Source organism: Mus caroli, chromosome 2, assembly GCF_900094665.2.
Source record: "Mus caroli chromosome 2, CAROLI_EIJ_v1.1, whole genome shotgun sequence".
In the NCBI taxonomy this organism is placed as follows: domain Eukaryota; kingdom Metazoa; phylum Chordata; class Mammalia; order Rodentia; family Muridae; genus Mus; species Mus caroli.
In genome coordinates, this window is record NC_034571.1 from 144,829,560 (window position 1) to 144,843,136 (window position 13,577).

Here is a 13,577-nt window from a genome sequence, read left to right on the forward strand (position 1 = left end):
TTCATCCGGGCACCTCAAACCTTAGATCTAGGCCAGAGAGGAGACAGGAATGGGTGGAGAGATCCAGTCCACACTGTGGTCAGGCAAAGGGCCTGGGATGCAGGAGGCTTCTGGCCCATGGGACCACTCCTTGCCCTTTTCTTTTGTGGCTAATCTGAAGCTATTCTGGGCATGAGAGAAGGCCAGCTGTGAAGATGGAAGAGGAAACCAAGATCCTGAGGAGTTACCAGGCTGCCTCCACCTGAGCAGAGAGAACACCAGACAATCTGAAGGCCAGCTAGGGCTAATGGAACCTGTACATTTTAGAACTTAAGAGTTGATGAGGGTGTTGGCGGGAATAGGTTCAGATGCTGGGGAGAGAAGGACTGGAGGGAAGGATCTTGAGGAAGACAGAGTTGGGGTCACAGGTAGACATGGTACTGAGGGGGCACTGGGGGAATGGGTGATGAGGAAGTGGCAGTTAGACACAGATGATGGAGAGACATTCACAGGGATGACAGATAAGTAGACAGGGAAGGGGAGCAGCAGGCGTGGAGGGGACCAATGAGAGAGCTGGATACGGAAGGGCAAGTAGGGCAGAGGGATGGACCAATGGGCAATAGGGGAGGGGTGGGTGTGGCTTGGGGCAGACAGAAGGCTGGAACTGAAGGCAGGGCAGGTAATGGGGGCAGACAGAGCCAGGCTGATGGAAGAGGAGGAAGGATGAGAGAGAAAGACAGAGAGAGACAGAGAGACAGAGAATGTCTATTTAAAATGTGACCTTGCAATACATGCTTGTTTTTACTAAAGTGAAACCTGGTCTGCTCCCAAGATGCTGAGGTTGGTTGTTTGGGGGTGAGAACTACAAGAGGGGTGTTTTCTAGTTTTTCTGTGGGGTGAGAGAATGGAGCAGTCACAGGCAGCTGCAGGCTAATGCTAGCTAATGCTAAGAATGTGTGGAAAGGTCTCTTGTATACATCTGGGAGCACAACACTCAGCCTTGGGGCCACGTGAATGGCTCAAGGTCGTGGCTGATGGGCCTGTGCCTAAGCTACAGCAGGGAACTGAGGCTTTATGAGTCCTGCCCTGTCCAGGCTTTTTCAGGATCCACAGCAAAGCTGATCTGATCGGTCCTGCCATGCTTGCCTGGTAGGTAACACCGCTGAGGGCGTGTTTCCAGGGGATGCTGAAGAGGATCTTGGCCCATCCATCCTTCAGCACAATCTTTCCTAGCTTTCACTTTCTATCTGTGCCACCAGCCAGTCCGGGAGACAAAGAGGATCATGCTAGGGAGGGGGCGCTGGACCTGTGCGTCAGGGAATCACCTGGAGCCTGAATGGAGCTCAGACACAGTGAAAGTAAAAGTCCGCAGGGGTAACTGTTTCATTTTCTAGCCTTCACTGCCCCAGGTGGCAGGCTCTCCTGGAGCCTGATGCGCTCCCAGAGTGCAGCCTGCTCTGGCCAGGATTTTGTGGGTGGAGGAAGTCTCCAGCCAGCAGTAATCTTGCTCCACCAGGGACCTAGCCTGTGCTTCCCCTAGCTCACCTGGAAACTTTTTTTTTTTTTTTTTATAAGACTATCCTGCTGTACTAGCTGGTTTTGTGTATCAACTTGACACAGGCTGGAGTTACCACAGAGCTTCAGTTGGGGAAATGCCTCCATGAGATCCAGCAGTGGGGCATTTTCTCAATTAGTGATCAAGGCGGGAGGGTGGTGCCATCCCTGGGATGGTAGTCTTGGGTTCTATAAGAGAGTAGGCTGAGCAAGCCAGGAGAAGCAAGCCAGTAAGTAACATCCCTCCATGGCCTCTGCATCAGCTCCTGCTTCCTGACCTGCTTGAGTTCCAGTCCTGACTTCCTCAAATGATGAAGAACAATGTGAAAATGTAAGCTGAATAAACCCTTTCCTCCCCAACTTGCTTCTTGGTCATGATGTTTGTGCAGGAATAGAAACCTTGACAAAGACACCTACTATGTTACACACTGGCCTCTGTTTCCTGGATTCCATCGTCCTCCAGCCCCAGCACCCTCTACGTAGTAGGACTACACAGGGCCCAGCTGTCAGTCTTCTCTCAGAACCTGGACTGTGGAAGTTAGACAGGCAAAGTGCTTCTCACACCTATTCCTGTCATAATCAGGAGGCAGTGAGTGGTCCACGACTGACCTCAGAGAAGCCCAGGGACTGGAATGCTAGCCAGCTCCCCACTCTCTTCCGTGCAGGCAGTCCACAGACTGCACTTGGCCCTCCTGTCTTTCGATTGCCTACTGAGTGATTGACTGTTCAGCCTTGTGCTGGCCTGGCTGAATCCTTGCCCACTAGGTCTTGGGACCTTTAATGACTTCTACTAATGCCCTATGGCATCATCAGGGACAGCTAGGATCCAAAGCTGTGTGTCGGTGGCCCTTTGCCACCTCCTGAGATCCAGAATTTACAGGTTCCTGGTGGGGTCTGTGATCCACTGGAATTACATGAGAACATTTCACATTGATGTATTTTGAGGGGTGGGTAGATTTTGGAAGCAGGGAGGTTGAGACAAGGTCTCAGTATTTAGTCCAGGCTACTCTTAAATTAAAATCCTTCTGTCATAGCCTCCTGAGTGTTGAATTATAGATGCACACCACCACACCTGTTTTTAGAGTCTGTGTTTTTTATTATGAAGAAATATTTGCACTATGAAATGTGTTGAGTAGTTCAGGCTGCCCCAGCCCTTGTTGTGGATGTGGTAGAACTGAGGCTCCAAAAGAAAAAAAAATTCCCCTAGTGCAGCGGCTGTTCCAGCCAGCATGGACAGAGGTGGGGAGTCAGGTCTCCCCTTCACAAGCACCGGTGGGAGGGCATTCTTATTCCTCTTCCTCTTGGTCCCATACGCCAGCAGCTGTCCCATGATATTCATGCAGACAGAGTCCACTCAGACCCGTGAACACTGGGGTGGGAGCAGGGGAGGGGGGATGGGCACAAAACATTTCGTGTGATTAACAAGAGTAATAATTAGTTGTCCCTTTATGTTGGGTTGGTTCCAGGACCCCAGTGAACGCTGAGATGCATGGCAAATCCTTTAAACCAAGGGGTGGACTATGTACACAGAACCTGCAAGAATACTCCTACATACTTTGAACCATCTCTAAAAATCCACCAAATCCAAAACAAATGCCAGGTGCCTGATGTACTGTTTAGGGAACAGTGACTAGGAAAAAAGTCAGTAGATTATTTTCCCATTTATACTCCAACCAGGATGGAGTTTTAGACACCAATCTGAGGCGTTCTGTCCCTCCAAGCACCTGGCTCCCATGTGTTAGAGGAGCCTTTCATATTTCTCGATCACAAAGGGTAAATAATGAAGAGCAGAGTCCGCAGCCAGGCTGCCTGAGCTCACATCTGAGTCCTGACCCTTGCTTGTAACCTGGGGCACCAGCCTCAGTTTTCTTCTTCTCTGATAAATGGGACAGCTTTGGGGAGGGTGGAATGAGGATCAGCTGAGCTGCAGTGTTTAGCACAGTGACAGCGTCCTCGGTAGAGAGCCCTCACTGTCCCAATAAGGCGTAGAGGTGATATTCAGGGAGGGCAGCGACTGGAGGGATCTGGAAACCAATGGGTTTCCTCACCGAAGGGCTAGAAAACAGTGGCCGGTGGTGCCACCAACCAATCAGGAGGATGCAGGTGGGCTTCCTGCCCTCAGTGGGAGCCCCTCCCAGCCAGATGGCAAGACGGCCCCACTCTCTTACCTCTTCTTTTATCTAGTGCCTTCCACTAGAATGTCAGCAGCGCACAGGCAGAGCTTTGCTCACTGTGGTAGCCCCAGGGCCCAGCACAGTACCTGGCACACGGTGTGAACACTTGAGTGAGGAATTAGAGGTTGGTGTGGTCATTTCACCATTGGCTCAGCTCAGTGCTGAGATCTCTGCCTCCCCATCGGCCATGAAGCCCCAAGAGTCTACCTGGGCTCTTTCAGGTCGGCAGCTCTGATGACACACTCTTCTTTTCACCTATAGGGTTACTTACTGTTTTATTGGCTTGGTAACCTTTAAAATTAAAAAAAAAAATCGCACCCTGTGAGGTCTTTCTCTCCAGGAACCTTCACACTAGGAGGTGCTTCCTCTCTACTGTCACCACTGGAAAGGATTTGCCCTTGCTGTGTGCGCTTGGGCCAGCTGCCTGACCTCTCTGAGCCTGGGTGTTCTCCCTGAGGATAAAGCCATCTCAGACAGTAAAAGATGACGTGAAGGTAACACCACCAATTGGACCACATTGACCAGTTATCTGTGCAGAGAGGGAAGGAGAACTGAAGAAGAGGAAAGGGGATTCGGAGAGGTGAAGGGTCCAGAGAAAAGGGGCACAAGGGTGGTGTCAGGAGTCCAGGCCTCTGGAGAGATGGAGGGGGGTGGACTGGTGTCAAAGAAGGGCGTGGTCTTGGAGTTCAGCTCTGAAGACTGGTGGAGAATGGCGCTTGCTTCCCGGGGCCCCTGGAAGTTGTCCCTGCTCTGCTTCCCGCAGGCCCTGGAGCCCAAGCTCTGCGGAATGACCAGAGGCACCGGGCCAGGCAACTTCTGTGTCTCTTTAATCTCCTCCAGGCCGATCCGCCCCACCCGACCCTCCCTCCTGCTCCTCGCCTGTGGGGGTGGAGGACCAGGACCCTTCTCCCGAGTCCACGGACTAAGGCACCAGGTGGCTTGCAGCAGGCCGGCCGAACACAGACTCACAGAGCGGACACCGAGGACAGACGCAGACAAGCGTGGTGGGTACGGGGCAGGGGCGAGGCTCCCATGGGCTCTGGGTGCGTCCCAGCCGCGGGAAGCCCGGCCGCCCGCGAAGGCTGCCGCGTCGGGACGGGCGGAGCGGCGGACGCGGCGCTCACTTGCCGCCCTTGCGCGACAGGCACCGCGGGAGGCAGAAGAAAGTCTGCTTGACGCGCGCCAGCAGCGGCAGCGGCTGGTGTGAGTCCCGCGGCGATCGCGGCACCAGGCGCTGCAGGGTCCCCTCGGAAGCGGCCGAGGACGCTGTGGTGGCCGACGCTGCCGACGTCGCCGAGCCCTGGCGACAGCGCCTGCAGAGAGGCAGCAGCGCGCGCAAGTCTTCCTCGTCGCGGAACGGGATCTCCCCGAAGCGCTCCTCCAGCTGCCGGCGAAGCTGGGGCGGGGAGGGGGTAGCGGGGCGAGCGTCTAGCTGTCACCTGTTTGCCACCTCCACCCCTCGCCCTCTCCCCACCCACACCTGGTTCTTCTAAGCGCCCTCTATCTCCCTTCTAAGACTTTCCAACCTTCACAGGGGCGTCCCGATTCAACTCAGGTCCTAACATCTCCCTGAACCCGACTACCCAGTCTAGCCCGCTGCAAACAAGCATTAAACCGCCTTCTTGAGTCTCTGTCCCCATCCCCAGGCTCAAAGACACCACACACCCGGGTCTCTTCCTTGTCTGCTCCCGGCCTAGGGCAGCCCTGGAATCCCCAGTGCCACCTTCTGAGAGCCCTGCAGTCACTCTGATCATGTCTCCCCCTCACCGCTTGTTGGCTGAGTGGCTTCAGCCTGATACTTTCATGTACCAGCTCCCTAGAAACACTAAGCGAAGGGACTCCTTTGGTCTCAAAAAGACCCTGAGTGGAATAGGACACAGACCCCACCCCCCCCCAAGTGGATAAACCCAGGATTGCCTTGTGTTGGGGACACTTGTGTTGGCCACAGTCTAAAAGCATCCAAATTCTCAGTTAAAAAGACAAATCGAAACCTGAAAAGCCAGGCCAGGTTCGATCCCAGTGCCTGGGAGTCTGAGGAAGGAGGATCATGAGTTTGTGACCAAAATGAGACAGCCCCTACCTTCTGGGAGTTTGCCCAGCCAAACTCCTCGAGCTGCTGCCTAAAGCCCGGGTTTGGGTTGGCGATGGGCCGGGAGGCTTTGATGGCTTCCAGCACTTCCTGCCAGCCAAGTCCAGTCACCGTCATCACATAGGCAATCACTATGGTGGTACTTCGAGATATACCTGCAAAGCTAGATCCGGGACAACCCTAGGCTTCAGGAAAGTCACAGTCTCTCTCTTCCATCTTCCCTCCCTGCCAGGTCTTTGGCCACAGGGAGCCTGCCTTCCTAGCTCCAACCACAGGGAGTCCACCTTCCTAGCTCCAAGACTTGACTATGACATTTCCCTTTCCTCTGGCCAATTTCACATAAAGGGACTGGCTGGAATAGCCTTTCATTCGTCTAACAACCACTTCCTGACTATCTTTTTGTTCAGGTCCTGGAAAATAAAACCCATGGCCTCTGCGGTCCTGGAGCTTACAGTGTGGTATGGAGAAAAAGTCACTAACCAAAGCAGCTGTTTCAGATACTGATGATCGCTCAAAGACAAGTCGAGGCTGGGGCCATAAAAGTAGAGAGGTTTCTTTAGTGGGAGTGGAAGAGATGTAGGGGAGAGGATCCCTAGGAAGTGACATCAGCTGAGTTTTGAGCGATAAGGTTAACCCAGGATGTTGTGGGGCAGGGGCCATAGGCAAATTGTGGAGTGCTTGCTTAAACGTGTACAAGTCTGAGTTCAGTTACCCACCCCACAAGAAAAACAAGACAAAATACTCTTAAGTAGCACGTACAAAGATTTCGGGGTGAAAGATAGACTGTGGGTTTGAGGAAGGGGAGGTTAGGATGGCTAAATATGGGGAGAGCTAGGTCTTAAGAGAGCTATCCCTTGGCCCTAGCAGGAACGCTTGGTGAGATGTCATGGGATGGATGGTATCTCTGGGTCAGGAACACTGGAGAAGACTCAGAGACCTAGCCCTGCATTCATGCTTCAAAGGCCTGCAGGGGAGGAAAGCAGATGCTAGACTGATTGGTCTATCTATGGGACCTCATCAAGCTCCTTCAACAGCCCCATCAACATGACGTTTATTCCCCCATTTTACAGATAAGGAAACGGAGTCTCAGGGAAACACAGTTGCTGGACTATGGCCATCCAGTTGCTAGGAGTGATGGACCTCTGAGTGATCTGTCCGGATGGGTGACAGCTGTCAGCACTGTGACAGGCTGGAGGGGACCTGCCCAACAGGATAGGCATGCAGTTGAGAACTCACCAGTGTACAAGGCAGTTACCCCCGTTGAGGCGGCAGGAGTGGATAAAGTGGACGCATTCTTTGAAGTGCTTTTTGCTAGAGAAGAAAGTAACAGGGAAGGCAGTGCTGTGGGGCAGGTCTCTCAGGAGTCTCCTTCCCACTTATAGACAGCAAAGGATACACCTCAGTGCAGCCAGTGTGTGCAGTGAATGGGGCCACTGCTTGGAAGCATAGCACGCAGAGAGATAGGCTGGCCCCATCTCTCCGGTGGGTACAAGGAACAAGGACTTAGGTGTGGGGAGAGTGAGGGTGCCATTCTTCTGGGGTCTGCAACCAGAGGATCGGGGACAGTAGGTAGCAGTGGGTTGGGAGAAGAGCCCCAAAGGGCAAGGCTTCAGCCCGAGTCCATCTCAAGCTCCAGGTACCTGTGCTGGTGAACCAAACAACCCTCCTGTTTTCCAGAGTCCCTGCCATCACCGGGTTCTGTCCCACATCCTCATCCTTGCAAGCACCCTTGACTCGTCAAGGATGCTGTAGCCAAAGCTCAGAGAGGATAAATGATTTTGTCAAGGTCACAGAGCAGTAAATGGCAAAGCCTGGCTGCAAACCAGGTGTCTGAACTGCAAGCCAGGATTCAGGTCGAGTCTGACCCTCAAATCTGCTGTACATGCGGTCCCGAGAGATAGGACACTTTCTCCCCGTCATAGGGGAGGAGGCTGATGATCCGGAGAGAGCTGATTAGGGACATGCTACAAGGACATGGTTGAGACAGACTCAGGATGCCCTCTGACAGCCTTCTGGCCTCAGTACTCTTTGCCCTCACTCCCACCTCGGGAGGCAGCTCTCTGTCTGTCAGCTGTTGGCCCATCCAGGGGAACTTACATGGGTACCTCAGGAGCATCAGACACTGAGATTCGAAGGTAGGTGATATCCTGCAAGGATGAAATGCACACTCAGATTGTGGGGCCTTGCCTGCACCCCTCCCCCAGCCTGAGCTGCCAAGGCCAGTGTGACCCCATCCCAGTCCTGGTCCTCCCTAGACCACCAGTGTTTTCTAGTCCCCAAAGAGCAGGTACTGGCTGTATGGGCCTGCCAGTCCTGTTTGTATAGATGGCATCCTCACCCACAGGTGACATGAAACAGGAGGACCTGCAAACTGGGAAGACCTCCAAGGGTCTTTCCTCCAAGCAGGGAATGCAAAGTTATAGAGTGAAAAGAGCGGGGCTCATTTGTCTTGAAGAGTACAAATTATGAAAACAACAGTCAGGCAGAACGAGCTCACATTTGTAATCCTAGCACTCAGGAGACTGAGGCAGGGAGATTTTGAGTTAGAGGCCAACCTGGGCTACCATAGTAAGTTTCTGTCTCAAAAGACAAACCACACACACACACACACACACACACACACACACACACACAGCAGCAGCAGCAACAACAACAAAACAGCATCAGCAACAGCAGCATCAGCAACAATAGCTTCAGGAACCAGTCTGGCAGCATAGCTTTGTGCTGAGACTCCACACAAGGGCACTGCAGGTATTTCTACCCTGCCCTTTCTCAAGTATTCCCCGTAATACTTCGTTAATTCACGCAACCCTTTCGGATGCCTGGCTTGCTGCTGGCTGTCACTCTTTAGGACAAAGGACCTGTCCTCTAGTGTCCATGGAGGTTTGTCCCGTCTCTGTCTCACACTTCCAAGGTCATGGGATTCCATGTTGTCTGCAAGATCTGCAGTTTCATTTGGCAGTGTGTTCGATGTGGGCTTGCCTAGTAGCGTCAAAATCCTGCCTGCTGAATTCCCCGATGGGAGGGGTGGCTGTCAGCGAGGTGTTGGGGGAGGGCTCTTTCTCTAAGCACTCATGGCTTTAATAAACACATTAATAACTTGGAAGGCACGCCTGTGCAATCTGTTCAGACTACATACTCCAGTGCTCCAGAACGAGGCTGTCCTAGAATGCAAAATCAGACTCCACTGGCCCGGAAATTTCTTCATTGACAATGAAAGTCATAGATTATTGTCAGCTGCTCTTAGAGGCCATCAAATTTGATAGGAAAACAACAACAACAAAAAAAACCCCAAAAAACTAAAAATCCAAGGCCCTGAAAGGGCGAAGGAACCTGCCGAAGGTCACCATAGCAAGCCTGTGGGGGATTCTGTCACTGCTTTAATTTATTTAAAAGACTGTGTAAATGTGTGAGTGTTCTGCCTGCAGGTATGTAAATGTGTACCATGTGTGTGCCTGCCACCCTTGGAGGTCAGAAGAGCTCTCTGGAATTGGAGTTACAGTGTGAGCTGCCAAGTGGGCCCTTAGAACCAAGCCTGGGTCTTTTATAAAAACGAGTGCTCTTAACCACCATCTCTTCAGCCCCATGGAGCCTGTTTTTTGTTTGTTGGCTTGTTTAGTTTTGCTTCTTTAATCTCAGATCTCCTGAGCCTTTTCAACCTACCATTCCTCCTCTGCAATCGATGTAGCAGACACAGAATCTAATATAAGGGGCTCTTTTATTGGAACATATGTGTGTGTGTGTGTGTGTGTGTACCTAGGCATACATATATGTATGCATAGGAGAAGTCAGGTGTCTTGTTCCATCAACCTCTGCCTTATTCCCCTGAGACAGGCTTTCTCACAGAATCTGGAGATGTTTTTCAGCCAGATTGGCAGCCAGCTGGTCCAAAAAGACCCTCCTGCCTCCATCCCATCTACCTCCATTGCCAGGGTTACAGGCACATATGAGCATGCTTGGCTCTTTTTACATGGGTGCTGGGGATCTATAGAAAGTGCTTTTAACTCAGAGACACTCAGTGATGTCAGTCCTATTGTAAGATTCCCACTTAATAGGTGACTGGAGGCTCAGCTTGTCTTGTGCATAAGGTCAAAAGGAGAATAAATGGGCTCCTGATTCTAGCACCAGTGGCCTGAGTTTTTTAATTCTTTCCTCTTGATTCTAAAACCACCTTCTCTTCTTTAGGATTCCACAGGAGCAGAACCAACCACTTTATGATACTGTGCCTTACAGCATACAGAATTATCTTCCACATCTGGCAGGGTCTTTGCCCTCTCTCAACAGCCCTCTGGGGCAGTTGGGATCAAAAGCACCAAGGAGATGAAGTCACAGCCCAAGGTTGTACAGCAAGACAGAGAACCCAGGATCTTCTGTTTGGAATCATCCAGACACTTGGCAATTGGAAGGATGCAAAGAAGGATTCAAATGAGACCTGCATTAAAGTTCTAATATTAAGGATTGATACAAGACTTCTAGGGTCAGATGGCCTATGTTCAAATCCCAATTGGCCAGCTTCCTCACTGTATGACCTTAGATGACTTCATTTACCTCTTTGGCCTCAATCACCAAATAGCGGTGTTAAAACAGCCTAATGAGGAGGATGGATGAGTCAGCTGGGGTCCAGATGGTAGCCAAGGATGGTGGCTCAGGGACAGAGCACTGACCTAGGGTATTCAACACCTTGGGCTCTATCTTCACCAGTAGGAATGGGATGAAGGGCAGCCTTGGACTGACAGCTTTCTCTCCCACCTACCAGCCCTGTAATGGAGAGTTTGGAGTACCTGCAATAGAGGTTGGGGTGATTCGTGGATAGAGATGATATGTGTGATCTTATTCCGGCCCAGCTGATCCGGGTCTTTGGCATCTGAAAGAAACAGGCCGCTTGAGCCAAGTTGGTAGGTGTGAGACTTATTTATTCCTAATGACCAACTGCAGCAAAAGCCAGTATCCCGCTTGTATTCTCGCCCCTCCCCTGACCGCTTGGCCCACCCCCTCCAGGCTTGCATGTTCCTTCCCCCACCTCTGGGGCGCTCATCAGACACAGGCTGGTGTGCCCCAGCCTTGTGCTGCCCTGCCCATCCCAGACACCTATCCCTACTTCATCCTTCAACCCAGCAATTCCACTTCTAGGAATCTTTGGACTGAGTGATTGCACGTGGAAGGCTGCACTCAGGGGGAGGCTGGTGCTCTCTGCAGCGCTGTTTGATGCAGATGCCACTAAATGTTTGGAATAACCTAATGCCCATCAAAAAGGGACCGGATGAAAATCAGTACAGCTGCACACTGGACTCCTGTGCAGCAATTAAAACGATCCCTATGAGCTGACAGATATCCAAGGGTGTCCTTGACATGTGTTTTAAGTGGAACACATCACTTCTTGAGCAACATGCAGAGTGGGGTTCCGTGTGTTTTAAATATCACATCTGGATCTACACTATATGACACATAACCCCGTAAAACACCCTTTCAGAATGCAGGTGGTCATCTCTGGGGAGTGAGATGTACCAGCATGTGCTTGCTATGTGTAGGCTTTGGTTAGGCACTGAGTCTGGGGTCAACTTCATGGCTCTTGTCCTAATGCAACTAACATACAATTTAGCCAGATTCTCTCAGAAATCAATGTGGCAGGAGGTGCTGAGGAGGCTCCTAGGGAGGAAGGAGCCAGGGCCATAGGGTGGGTCACTTGAGTCTTCTCTGTGACTTTTCCACCTTAGGTCCCTAGACCTTGAGCCAGTCTGTCTCAGCACATTTTCCACCAAAGTCAAAGGTCTATCCTGGCTCCCTAGTGTGAAGCCTGCAAAGGCGGGGTGAGAGGGCACTCCCCCTCCCCCATGGAAGGTCACAGAAGGGAGAGATGAGAAAAAAAGAGAAGGCAGAAAGCTGCAGGCTTGCCGCCCCCTGGCTTGAGGCCACCTGGTGCTTCCACGCAGGATTCTGCGTAGAGGAATTGGCGGTCCAGCTCCTCTTCAGAGGAGGTTGCCCAGAGAAGAATTCACAGGTTCCCACTGAGGGAAGTTATACCCCTGGGCAGACCTCAGCAAAAAACCTAATGGACTTTGTGCTGAGGAGGTGGACAAAGCTCAGAACCAAGGTTGTCCTTCATGTGGGCCTTTAGCCTGTTGGTGAGCCTTGGGAGGGAGGCTGAACTGGGAGTGCTTTTTCCAGCCTGGGGACCGCCAGCCCTTGCACCCCAATCCTTCATGAAGAATCCTTTCTCTTCCCAGCCTGGCATCCTCCCTCCCCCACACTCCATTCTTGAAAGCATCTAAGTTGTGTGGGCCTGAGCATGAACAGTGGACACAGGCCTGGGACAGGCAGAGTGCCATGGCCTTGGGACAGAGTGGGCAGTGCTCACCAATGAAGTTTCCAAGGTAGAGTCCAGGAAGTACCTGGAGGAAGGACAGCAGGGGTCAGGGGGCAGCCTGCACCCCTTCCCACCCATGGTAGCTGGGGCCCCCGCAGCTCTTCTCTATTGGTGGTGGGACCTCAGGAAGCCATCTCCCTGATAGGTCTGGGTGCGGCGTGAGGGGTCTGGGGCTCTGGCAAGGATGCAAGAACAGGCAATCAAATTAACCACAGAAGGGTCCAGGGAGGTCAGCCTGGGGACAGGTGGAAGAGAAGAGCAGGGATGGGTCGGAAGTTTCAGGTAGAGATCAGGGAAGGGCACTGAGTGGGGCCCAGACGGAGTGGACTGAGGCAGGCACAGGTGGAAGGACACGCGGAGCAGAGCTGGAGGTTCAGATTCCAGGAGTCACAGACAGACAGACGCGCACACACACGAGAGAGAGAGAGAGAGAGAGAGAGAGAGAGAGAGAGAGAGAGAGAAAAGAGACAGACAGGCGAGCGAAAGGGACAGCAAGAGTCAGAGTCCGCACAGAGGACAGACAGGCACGAGCAGAGACAGAAAGGCAGGCAAATGCAGTCTGGAGGGCAGAGTGACAGAGATGTGGCATACGTCTCCGGGCGGGAGCAGAAGGTCAGCGACCTGTGTGGGGGCGGGGGGGGCGTCCGGCACGGCGGGGGTTCCCCATACCTTGGTCATGCCATTCCCCATGATCCTGAGGCAGGGTGGCGGGGCGCACCCCTATCTCAGCGCCTTCAAAGCGCTAGGTTCACTGCTGCCCGACTGGCCCAGGCCCAGCCTGTAGCCTGATGGGAAACCAGGGGTCCGGTGTCAGCTCTGTCCAGCCGCCGCCGCCGCCGCTGCCCGCCGACCCCCAGCCCCGGAGGGAAGTGATGGAGGGAGCCGCTGCCGCTGCCGCTGCTGCCGCCGCCGCCGCCGCCGCTGCAGGCTCCTCCTACTCCCTCGGTCATGTGGGCCCCCCTCCCCCGTGGGCCATGGCGGGGGGCCGGACAAAGCCCCAGTGTGCGGGGCCCACGGCCCGCGGGACAACGGCAGCTTGTTGCGGCCGCGTGGGACGCCACCTCCGGAGGTGGGGGTGGGGCACTCCCCCAACCCTGGCACCGTCAGGCGCCGCGTTTAGGGCGGGTAGGTCGCCCCCAGTGGGGTGCAGACATCAGCTTGAGGCTGTGCCTGCACCTGCCTGCGGCTTGGGGCAAAGCAGCTAGCTTCTCCAGCCTGGGTCCCTTCAGAGGTACAAGCTGGACTCATCTCCAAAGGTTTCTGTTTGCAACAAGGAAACAGAAAAATTTCCTCCCCTGCCCATGCAACCAGCCTAGCAGCCATCCCTCTCCTTTCTAGCTCATACCACTATTCGTGTCTACTCATCCATTCTACCCACTTACCCATTCGTTCACCATCCATCCATCCATTATCCATC

General features: G+C 53.1%; 1 protein-coding gene across 2 annotated transcripts; it reads right to left on the reverse strand.

Annotated features, from left to right (window-relative positions):
* Positions 1-2,606: 2,606 nt before the first annotated feature.
* Dusp15 (dual specificity phosphatase 15) lies at positions 2,607-13,180 on the reverse strand. 2 transcript variants are annotated; one of them, XM_021156898.2, is made up of 7 exons: positions 12,830-13,180; positions 12,152-12,185; positions 10,578-10,660; positions 7,894-7,943; positions 7,033-7,107; positions 5,788-5,959; positions 2,607-5,103 (listed from the first exon to the last, which is right to left on the reverse strand). In XM_021156898.2, exons 1-7 carry the CDS (start codon positions 12,848-12,850, stop codon positions 4,828-4,830), a joined length of 711 nt encoding a protein of 236 aa, XP_021012557.1. In that variant the 5' UTR covers positions 12,851-13,180; the 3' UTR covers positions 2,607-4,827. The 2 variants fall into 2 exon arrangements, with proteins under 2 accessions (XP_021012557.1, XP_021012559.1); XM_021156900.2 differs by lacking the exons at positions 2,607-5,103; positions 5,788-5,959 and adding an exon at positions 6,539-6,760 and having other exon boundaries at positions 12,830-13,175.
* Between the last annotated feature and the right edge of the window lie 397 nt (positions 13,181-13,577).

Bases quoted from the DNA above. Each gene is read 5' to 3' on its own strand.
- Dusp15 (XM_021156898.2), bottom strand. From the start codon at position 12,850: ATGGGGAATGGCATGACCAAG. The intron at 10,661-12,151 runs GTGAGCACTGCC...TGTTTCTTTCAG, and splicing joins CTACCTTGGAAACTTCATTG to ATGCCAAAGACCCGGATCAG. The intron at 5,104-5,787 runs GTAGGGGCTGTC...TCCCCGCCCCAG, and splicing joins GCTGGGCAAACTCCCAGAAG to CTTCGCCGGCAGCTGGAGGA.